The sequence below is a fragment of the Mycteria americana genome, chromosome 5, assembly GCF_035582795.1.
Source record: "Mycteria americana isolate JAX WOST 10 ecotype Jacksonville Zoo and Gardens chromosome 5, USCA_MyAme_1.0, whole genome shotgun sequence".
Lineage (NCBI taxonomy): Eukaryota > Metazoa > Chordata > Aves > Ciconiiformes > Ciconiidae > Mycteria > Mycteria americana.
The window spans coordinates 28,540,618-28,551,501 of record NC_134369.1 but is presented as its reverse complement, the minus strand read 5'-3'; the positions used below and the strand labels follow the sequence as shown (position 1 = coordinate 28,551,501).

At 49.9% G+C, this 10,884-nt stretch overlaps 1 protein-coding gene across 9 annotated transcripts in view; it reads right to left on the bottom strand.

The window, feature by feature from the left end:
• Window positions 1-3,458: 3,458 nt before the first annotated feature.
• The window catches only part of TSPAN18 (tetraspanin 18), a 171,875-nt gene continuing 164,449 nt past the window's right edge, over window positions 3,459-10,884 (bottom strand). For 8 of the 9 annotated variants that reach the window (XM_075502553.1, XM_075502546.1, XM_075502554.1 and 5 more), the window contains 2 exons: window positions 8,261-8,344; window positions 3,459-7,261 (listed from right to left, as the gene is read on the bottom strand). In XM_075502553.1, the coding sequence (XP_075358668.1) occupies window positions 7,214-7,261; window positions 8,261-8,344 (132 nt within the window). In that variant the 3' untranslated portion in view covers window positions 3,459-7,213. The remainder of the gene's footprint in view (window positions 7,262-8,260; window positions 8,345-10,884) is intronic. The other variant, XM_075502555.1, reaches the window with a different exon arrangement.

The following is a 10,884-nucleotide window of genomic DNA, read 5'->3' as shown; positions in this document are numbered from 1 at the left end:
GGGAGGGTTTGTGTCGGTAATTTTGCATTATAATTATAACTTTTTTTTTGTTAGTTCCTTTTGGTTCTAAAGTGGTTTCCTTCTTTTCCACTTACCGGCATGAATCAGTGTGTAACCCGGTGCTGGTGGCATTGCCAGGTGAAATGGAGGGGAGCAGTGTCGGGCAGGACCCCCCAGCCCCTCTGCAGGAGGCGAGGAGCAGCGGGAGGAAAGCTCAGGGAGGCGTGCAGGCCTGGCAGGCTCAGGGAAAAGAGCCAGTTTCCCGGGGGGAACTGGCTGATGGGATCACAGGCTCTGAACCCGCTGGAACAAAGCACAAAATAAGACCAGCACATTGAAACCAAATCCCTGAGGAGACATGGCAAAGGACTTGGCTGCTCCCCTTGGTAAGCCCTGCACCTGCCTGGTGGCATGTGCCCTTGTGTACAGCTCGTTCCCCTTTTAGCAAGCACTGACTGCGCAGGTAGCTGGGAGCTGGACGGGGCTAAGGCTAGTTCAGTGCTTTGCAAATGGCTCTTCTTTCCTCGCTGCCAGAGGTGCCACCCTGCTTGTAGTTTTGCACCGGGTGCTGTGCAAAGCTTGGCAGGAGCTAGAGTAAAAGAAGAGGGAGGCTTCTTGCTTGTTCCCTTTGCAGGGACAGCAATGGGAACAGCAGAGCAGCTTGAACTATAATATGTGAGAAGCAAAGGAAGCTTTGGAAAAAGCCCATTGAGCACAAAGACATCCCCTTACTTGGGATGTTTCGTGACGTTTCTAGGCTGGGGTCCTGTCCCTTCACACCAGAACACTTCTACAGTTGCAGCTTTACTGACAGTAGCAGCAGTGGTGGGTGTGAGGTAGCGTCTGATGCTTTAGTTGAGCAGGGGCTCGAGTGCTGCTGTGGTTAGTGCTCGTGAGAGCAGAGCGAGCATCAGCACAGCTGCCTGGGTCAGTGAGCAGCCTCTAGAGATGAGCCCCAGCTGTGGAAGCTGGTGTTCCAGCCCTGCTAATGTGCAGGCATCACAGCTCTTCTGACTTGGAGAAGAGAGGACCAAAGTTTGTAGCATTAATGTCCTTAACTGGGATGAAGAACAGCAAGGAGCGGGGCGTATAAAGGCATCATTGCTTTCTCTAGCTCAGTCAAGGAAGGACTAAATGTGCTTTAGTACTCACTGGCCAGTTTCTCCAACACCTCCTGGGCTTAACAGCATTGGCTGCCCTACTTCCTAGCGCTTTCCTTGCAGATTATCCCTGTCCACAGCTGGAGGCAGCATTTTTTGTTCTCCATGGGACTAAAGCCAGAAGGTCTGTGTACAGGATATGGACTACTTACTCATGCGCTACTGTTGACTGGATCAAAGCGTGCCCTGGAATAGAGCTGATGTCCCAAAAATCCTAGTAGAAAGATGCCTACGCAAACAGAAGTGCTTGTGTGAACAACAGCCCTCAAGCCACTGGTGAGACTGGGATCTATGGCTATTGCTGTTTAATATCTTAGTAGTTAGAAGAAGGTAGTGGGTAGTTACTGTATGTCGTGTTAGTGCTTTTGGCATTTAGAAGCAGCTGCATAAACTTGGGACACTGTGTGCACTGTACCTACTGGCCATGCAAAATGTCTGTCAGGTAAGAATATTGGAAATAGTTGAGCCAGGAAACATGACAACTGTAATTTTTTTTTTTTTTTCCTAAGAAGTAAATAAAATGGAGAGGCAACATCCACTAGCAGGCTAAATTCTGGAGCCTCCCAACAACACATGCCTGCCAAGCTGCTTTCAACATGTCCAAAATATGATACTGAGCAACTAAAACTTATATTTAAGAGGAGCCTTCCTGTTCAGGTGGAAGAGTTGGGCTCTAAGAGGGAAACCTTTTCCCTGAGGCAGGAAAGTGCAGCCTGGAGAGTATCATGAATTAGACGGAGCGGTGCTGTGTGCGGGAGCTGGAGCATGGCATGCTGTGGCTGTTGCCCTCACCCTGCACACCACCTGCATGGGCAGCTGCAATGGCTTCAGTGCAGCACTTTGGCTGCAGTTGTTGGTACAGGTACATGAAGCTTGATTCTTTGTGTTTTGGGGGGTCACATGAATGTATACACAGATTGATCGTTGGTTTTGGGGGGGGTGGGAAACTGTGTTTCTAGGAAAGACAAGTAAAACTGACCGCAGCAAAAGTAGTCTTGCAGAAGAAGGAAGTGGAGGGTTTTCTTAATGCTGTCTTCCCATCTGTGTTGGCCACAGGTCCTAGAAACTTAGTTATGACTCTGGGTCTGTAGATGGCTGCTTGATTAGTGTACCTTAAAATGTCATCCAGCAGGTGAGAGAAATGAGTTACTGCACTACATGAGAGCAGTTCTCTGAAGAATTCTTGATGGTCGAATCAGGTAGGAGGGTGGGGGAAGCAGTTACAGCTTTCCAAAGGAGCTTTAAATCAGGTGAGGTCAGATACCTCTGGTCCCCTGCTTAGCAGCTGCCTCTGCAAAACTTAAAAAGTGAGCCACTTCCAGTTTTGCCAGTCAATGTCTTCTGCTCCAACATAAGAGCAAAGCCTGGCGGAGCAGCCACGTAAGAGATTTCATGCTACTTGGTACCTAGTCCTGAAAGGGGAGAGATGAAGTTGTTTTATTTTCATGCTTCTCGCTCCATCTTGCTATAAATGGACCATGTAGAAAGTATGGAAGTGGACTGGGGCTCTTTACCTCTTCTACACCTAAGGGAGACCTTCCACACCTAAAGGCTGTGGTCCCTGGCATGGTCCCTTCTCATCAGCAAGGCGCTGCAGGAGAAACATGGCCAGGCCCACTTGAGGAGGTGAATTTGTAGCAGGTGAGGTCTAGGAGGGAGTTTTCTCAGGGTGGCTTGAGGATGGAGCCCAGGCAGAGCATCTGCAGTGCTGCCAGAAACCAACTGTGGCTGGTTGTCTTCACTCTGTTGTGAATGGGGGGGAAGGGAGGAGGATGCCGAAACGTTTGTACCGAACGGCATCGCTAAGGACAGAAGTGCTGGCATCACAACTGCAGGTGGCAGCTGAGCATATAATTTGGGATCAAAAGCCTGAGGCATCACTTCAGGCTCTGCTACTGATCTGCAGAGAAAAAAACTCCATCTCCACAGGCCTCAGTTTCTTTATCTCTTAAAGGGTGAGAAAGGCCTTGGACTGGCATCGTCTCCCACGGGGGACTGCAGCGACTTTCCTGCATTTGTATGACATTGTGCAGGGCTGGGAGTTGTGTTCCGCAGAGGGTTGTGCTCCTAGCCAGGCCAGGACTAAGGCTGACCCCCTTTCTCTGCCAGAGATGGACCCAAACCCTTGCATTCATAGAGCCCTCGCTTTTGAGGGTGAAGAAAGCTCATCATTCACATAATTCCCTACATCGCCTTATTTACGCCTGACCACTATCTGGCAAACTGGAGCTGGTGACAGAGGAGAGGCTCTGTCTGTCCTATGCTGGCCTCTCCTTTCTGGTCAAGGGTTTTTACTTGGGGTGGGGGGGCAGGGGAGAGTGGGACACTTCAGTTTATACCTCATTTTAGCTGCTGTACCTGAGTTTATTCTTTCTCCTCTGGTAAGAAAGTGACTGTACTTAACACCAAGCAAATAGTGAAAATTAAAGCCGTTTCACTTCACTGTCACAATATCTTTCTTTTAATTTTTATTTTTTTTAAGAAACGCACACAAAAACCGTGCAGAGAGTGCTTCAGGCTTGTGTTCTGGTTTATATTACCAAAAAAAAAAATTCCTTTCAATATAAAAAAGCATTACAGTAGGGCATACAGGATAAATTAGCTCCACTATCTAATAAAAAGAACATTTACAGTTTTTTAAAATAGATTTCAAACATTATTTCACACGCAGCCCTTTTCCCAGGCATTTGTGACAGTCATTTGAGCATTAAATAACAGCTGGGAGGCAGGGGTGCCGAGAGGGGCTGTGGGCTCGCAGGCACAGGCTGCTCTCTACTACTTCCATCCAAGGTGCTTGGGCCACGGTCACAGTGCTACAGCGAAGGAGGTGGCAGCATGGCAGCTCCCTCTGGTCCCCAGCCTGCCCAGGCTCTCCAGCGAGCAGTGAATCTAGCTTGAGCCCCTCACCCCAAAATATGCACCAGAGCTGGTAAAAACAAATATAAAAATACAGTTGCTTCTCCTGCCTACTGTTCTGAAAACTACTGTACAACAGAGGGGGCAGCCACATAACCAAGGGACAAAACCAACAAATGTACATGCTTCGCCATACACCAGGAGTCTGCTTTCTGGGCTTGCTTGCTCATTAAATTCCCCCAGGGGAAATTCCTTTTGCCTGTTACCAGCCTCCACAGGTCCTGTCAGACTTCCACGTATCTTTACAGCTATCTCCAGTTCTTGTTTAAAATGTGCTGCCTGGCCATTGGTGGGGTTTCCAGCTGTGTTCCCAGTGGCATGCTAGCCAGCTGCAGAGAGGATTTGAAGTCTTCATCCAGAAAAGAGCAATGGGGGATCAGACAAGGTAAGAGAGGAGAAACAACTGTGCAAAGGCCGGAATAACAGACGAATAAGAGATCCTTTTGAAGATACAGGGACAACCATTAGAGAAGAGGGAAAGTGAGAAAGCTAAAAACAGACAAAGCAATGAGTACAGAATTAGGAAAGCCAAAGAGAAATAAGCCTGCAGAGAGCCTACCTTCAGGCGTGTATATTTATCACTTAGCGCTCTGGCTGCTTTGGTCTGGTTCCCCCAGTGCTGACAGTTTTTCCCCCATGCCACTGGTGGCAGAAAAAGGCTTTAAGGCTTTTTTTTTTTTCCCCCTGCAGCCACCCACCATACACAAATCAGGGTATTTGCCTTCCAGGCTCTGACCTGAGACAGCCAGGCCTTTGCATAATAAACTGAGGGGAAAGGAAAAGTTGGAGACTGGGGGAGGCAGTTCTGCTTCTCTCACTCACCTCCAGCCAAATTACCATCTCTGCTCATGGTTTTGTTCCTCCCTTGGGAATTGCTCTCCCTGAACAGTCACTGACACCAGCTCCTGGGGCAGAAGTAGAACAGATAAGCTCGCCTTCTGCTCAGCCCATTCCCTGCAAGACTAGCAGATGCAACAGATTTTTCCTATCTTAAGCACAGCACCTGCTGTCGGGTACAAATACTGCTGGTTTTTGGCTAGCAAAACTGTTTTCCTTCATTAAACAACAGACCAGAATGTAATGCTAAAATGCTTCATTAAAAGCAGATCCAGAGGGAAATAGTTCAGAAAAGCTTTCCACGAGGTTTAATGCAACATCTGAGACCGCTCAGCAGCCCTGGCCTCCTATTCCGTGGCTGGAATATGCTGACTGCGGCACGGGGGGGCGGCAGCTCTACCTGCCTGGGCCCTCTCCTGCTGATGAGCAAATTGTTGTTCTCAAATGAAGCTTGGAAAAGCTCTAATGCCTCCTTTCTGTTCCTTAGTATCCTGATTCCCCAGCCTGAACATTTAGCCAGGATCGTTGTCTATTAGACAGCCTTTCTGCTGCTTTCCTTCCTTCCCTGTAGCCTGTGCAGTGCCACTGGGAGAGCTGAAGGGACGCAGCCCCAGTGGCGTAAGGGAACGGCCCGGCACAGTGCACCTACTGCTGCCAAACCTGGGCACAAGGCTACTGCTCGGCTCCTCGCCGCTGCCTTCTGCCCCCTCTCCTTCCTTGCCAGTGGTTACAGCTTTCGGAGGGGCTGGTTTAAGCCTATATAAAAGCGCTCCATAATCTGAGCCCATAAAATCTGTAAAAAGACCTAAGCTAAACAAGAAACCACAGCCCCTTCCGTCCTCTCCCAAGCACAATGAGTTTGGGGTCAGGGAGTGGCCAGATGAACAATTAAGGCAACAGGGGTTGAGGCTTCCAGAGGAGAGAACCAGTGGCCTGTCCGGGTCGATAACCACGACCACCGGAGCAGCAGCTGGAGTGGTTTGGCTGCACACTGGGTGCTCTTAGAGCCTGCCTGGGGCCTCAGCAGTTCCATCTTAATCGCCGACCAAGGTCCAGTCCCAGGCATCTTTCTCAAGTTCACTTCCAAATGATTAAGTAGATGATAAGTTAGTTAAATGTCAGACTATCTCAAGGGAGGAAACACTCTCAACTAGCACGCAGACTAAAACAATTCTGACTTGATGCTTTTGTCATGAGCCTATGGGAGGATCTTGGGGGGAAATCCTCTGAGCAGAAATGACACGGCAAGACTCGTTCAGGCAAACAGCATGGGAGCGGCTGACAAACCTCTGCCTCCTCCATCCAGCACCATGCCTGGAACTCCCCTTAGGGCTGGAAAGCATGTAGGAATCCACTGCAAATATTTATGCTAACAGAGCACCACAAACCGCTTTTTGCAAGTATGAAGGGAAAGGCAAAGACCGACAAGATTTAAATACTATTTCCTCCCCTTCTCGAGAAGGCAACAGTATCAATGATTCTTGACCAGAGCCATTATTTTTCCCAGGAGATGGGAACACAGCAGGGAACCATTTGCTCTCTTTCTTTTTCACAACAAGGAACATAAATCTTAGTAAAAACAGATAGGTAGGCACCAAACTCTTGACCATCAGCCTGCCTTAGCTGAGTCCCATTGCTAAGTGAGACCATGCTGCCCCTGCTTGGGGCTCCAGAGAAAGCCAGCCGCACTGAAGTGCCTGACTTCTCTGACAAGTTTCAGGTGACAGGGGCAAAGCTTCCACTGAAGAACGTGTGTTTTCATTCTGTGGCTGGGCATTAAAGCCAGAATCGCGCAAACAACTACCTACTTCTGAGATGAGCCACCACTGCTTGTTTCAAACTCAGCTGGACAGTCATAGACTTTGGCCAACCTGTTGCCTTATCCAGCCCCTGCGTGGCTGTTCTTCAGTCCTTTGCTCTCTAAAACATGATAAAGTTGCAAACGGTAGGCACAGCCTTGCAGGAGAGGCAGCTGTGCTCATCTTCCTCCTCCTCGCACTCACAGGCTCCGTCAGTCTAGTGCAATCAGCTGCGCTGGGCTGCTGCTCCACGGCTGCTGCAGGTGGCTCTGGGCAAGGGTCCGGTGTACAGTGTAGTGCACATCACCTCAAAGTTCCAGCCCCTGAAGTACAATCCTTTTGGTCATTCATATATTACAACCCTCTTTTTTTTCTTTTTTTTCCCCCTACCCCATTTTGTTAAAAAAAATAAAGTTTTTTGGGTGTTTTCAGGTTTGTTTCTTCTGATTTTCCTTCTTTCTTCTGAGTACGTGGGGAACGTGGTAGTTCACGGGCCACCTCTTACTGGATCCCTCGAAAGAGACACATGGCAAAGATCATGGCAAACAGCTGGGAAGGGGGGGGAAGAAGGGGGCAAAAACAAAACAGAGAGCCACAAGAGTCAGCTGCATCTTCCAGAAGATTGGCAAAGCCCTCCCTGGCCCCAGGACCACTCCCGTCACTCCCTCCTGCCCAGCAGTCAGTGGCACAGCGAGGGGGACCCTTCCCACCATCCAGGGGAGGCTGCGGCAAAACTTTTTTTTTTTTCCTGAAGGCGATCCCTCTCCTCCTTCCCCTGTCCCCCAAAACATTTGTGGCTACAGCAGCAGCCTGCCTTCATTCCCAAACCGCCCTTGGTGTCGCAGGGGAGCAGGCTCTGCCGTCCCTGCTCTGCACACCATTCCCACTGCCCGGAGCAGGCACAGCGGAACCTTCATGGGGGCTGCTGGGGCTCTGCCCAGCTCCTTCTCCTTTGCACAAGACAGAGCCATGGGGGAAAGCACCCGGCCTTGCCCCAGCAATGCTGCAGGGACATCACTTCTGGGCTAATGTCGTGTCTGGTGGAAGCCCGTTCCTCAGAAACATCACCAAAGAGCCAGACGCTAATGCTGGATAACGGAGATGCTCTGGAGCCAATACAGTTTCAAGCTCTAAACAGAAGTTTTTAAAGCAAGGCACAGTTTTAACACATTAACCAAGTGACAGATTAGTCAGCTTGCTGGGGTGCTGCCGCAATGAGGGCAGTGACTGTGGGGCCCTGGTATAGGCGGGGGGTCCCTGAAGCCCCTGCGGCCAGCGCGGCAGGGTGCGAGCTCTGCGGCGGGCCCAACACGAGGCGGCACTGCAGGCTCGCGGCACTGCGGGCGTGTGGCACCCGTTATTTCCCTGCCTTTTGTGGCAAAGGACCGAGCACCCGGCTCTTTCTAGGCAATTAAAACCACAAGTTGATAACCTCCTCGCACTTTGCAGGCGCAGCTTCCCCGGGCAAGGGGGAGCACCTGCCTGTTTGCCTCGCTGCTGGACATCTAACGACACCTGCTTTTCTTCTGGTCACACAACAGTAAGTACCTCAATGGCCAACACTCCGATGGCAAGGGCTCCTGCAAGGTACACGTAGGTCTCAAAGGAGTTCAGGATCACCGTGTAGCAGCCCTAGGAAGGACAAAACGTGGTGAGACACACCCGAGCAGCACATTGCATGGTTCTCACGGCACAGCCCTCATTAGTACAAGAGGTGCTCTCAGATGCAGGCACCACAAGCACGGCTCCCTCTCACCCCCTCACCCAGCCCCACAGCACAGGAGGCAGAGACCCACAGGACAGTGCCAGAGAGGGGAAGGTTTTGCTGTAGTGGCATGGGAGTGGTTCACACCCACAACCCTGCACTGACCAGGAGGAACTGTGTCTTCTTGAAGGGCAGAAAGGAGCAGCATGGGAGAGGCACTCCCTCTGCAAAGGGCAGAGACTAAGCACAAGGAACAGGACCCTCAGGGCAGATGACAGACAGCCCAGGCTGGCTAGGGATAAGGACGATTTATTTAAAGCCAAGGCAGGAGATTCTTGAATCCTCTCCTCATAGCCAGCAGCTCTTTCACACCCAGGACCTTTTCTCTGTGCCTTCACCCAAAGGAACATGGATAAACACCTGCTGATCTTCTGGCTATAGGAGAATTAATTTCATTAAGAACTTGGGGCCATGCACTGCAGCAATCCTTCCACTTATCCACCATCATCTTTAATGTCATTAATTACTGCTCGTACAATTAACAGCAGGTAGGTCTTCTGCAAAGGTTTCAGGATGTTTCTGGAAATCACCAGCTTATCCTGGCCTTAGTTCTCCCAGCCTAAAATTCCAACCCCCCAGCAAATTTCTGCAAATAGGTCACACATAAAGAGAAAAGTAGATTGGAGTTTGCCCAATGTAAAAAGTAGCTCTCCTCCCCACTGAACATATACTTCACACATACATGTTTAATCCCACCCATACTGCTGGGATTTCAGTCACCTGATTTTTTTCCTTCCACCCAAAAAGAAAACGTCTGAACTGCAAAGACAGCACAACAGTTACATACTGGTGTCCATGCCAGACCCTGCTCGCACAACAGTTACATACTGGTGTCCATGCCAGACCCTGCTCGCCGCAAGTGAGACGCAACCAGAGGAGAGCAAGGGCGAGCACAGAGGGGACGAACTCGCGGGCAGGCCCAGGGAGTGCAGACTGCCGGGGCAGTAACCGAGCTGTTAAAAACCACACTCTTGTCAACATGAGACCGTTCAGCAGCAGCTCTGTTCCAGCCATGTTTCAGCCCCATTTTCAGGGTAAAGCATCCAGCCCAGCAACAAAATGTTTGGGCGCTTGCCAGAACTCCAACCTTAACCCAACTTCCAGCATGCCCTGCTCAGCTGGCTACAAACGGGGGTGCGCGCAAGTGCAGCCAGCACTGTCCTACCAGCGTGCTGTCCCGAGAGCCTGACTTTGCTCCAGGAATGCCTGAATTCAGCCATCAGTTGCTTGGGAGTGTCTCTCCCATTTTACAGAAGTGCCTCACTGTGGGCTTGGTGACACTCGCTGTGCACACTGCTTTTTCCACCAACGCTCTGTGGTGACAAGGACTCACAGGAAACCTTCCCTTTCCATAGAATTGGTAGGCCTCAGCATCACCACTTAGGGAAAGCTAAATCTGTTACCTGCTTTAACCCTCTTTCTCAAAATGCATTTCTCTTTCCCTCCCTGCTGTTTGTCATCTCTCTCCTCTCTCCCATCTATTCGTGGCAATCAGACCTGGCAGAAGCAGTACAGTGCTGTCTGCTATGATCTCTCAACCAGAGCGCCTTTGCCAACCATTTCCAGCTGCCAGGCAAGGAACAGCTCACACGCTGCTTCCAGGCTCCTTTACTCTCTTTCACAATCTGCTATCAAGTGCTGAAAAGAGGACCACCACTTAGTCTGGACAGAAGAGGAGGCTTGTACATAAGGTCAGTACAGAGCTCAGCTGGCTTGTGAATGCTGAGGTGAACACAGTCAGGAACTTTGCTAGAAAGTTTCTTAAACTTCACATCTTGGTGACAATGTAAGGAAACATGACTGTAGTATCAGTGTCAATGACATTATGCTGAACTGCCTTTTTCCAGTATTGGGAAAAATTGCCAAGTCAAGAGGCCTGGCAAAAGAAATGCCCTTTTTTTACTGTAAAGACTAAAAGAGCAAAGAAATGCAGCTTTCCAACACTTCTCTTCCTTGGAAAACAGACATGGTTTTCTGTGGCTGTTTAACCCTCAACCCCCTTGGTTGCATACGTCGTTGATGCGGAGTCTTTGTGAACTAAACGGGAGCCACTACCACAGCCAGTAAGCGCCAACTCCATCCCATCCTGACTGACCTGTGCTGGCTTGCTAATTAACTTCTCAGAGACAGTACTAACCTTCAGAAACACAATAAAACTTGATGCAAATTTCCACCCCACCTCTCAATCCCTTGCGAAAATCTTCATATTTCTGCTGGTACAGCACAACATGGACTTAGCAGTGCACACAATGAAAGGGAATTTTCAAAACCCGACATATGCCATGACTTCAAAAGCTGTCAGCAGAAATGTAATTAGGATGTGAGCTACAGTCAGAATGGCACGACCTGCCAGCTTCACTAGCTACCCATGACCACCCCAGCCATCTCTCTGCCCGCTGTGAAACTC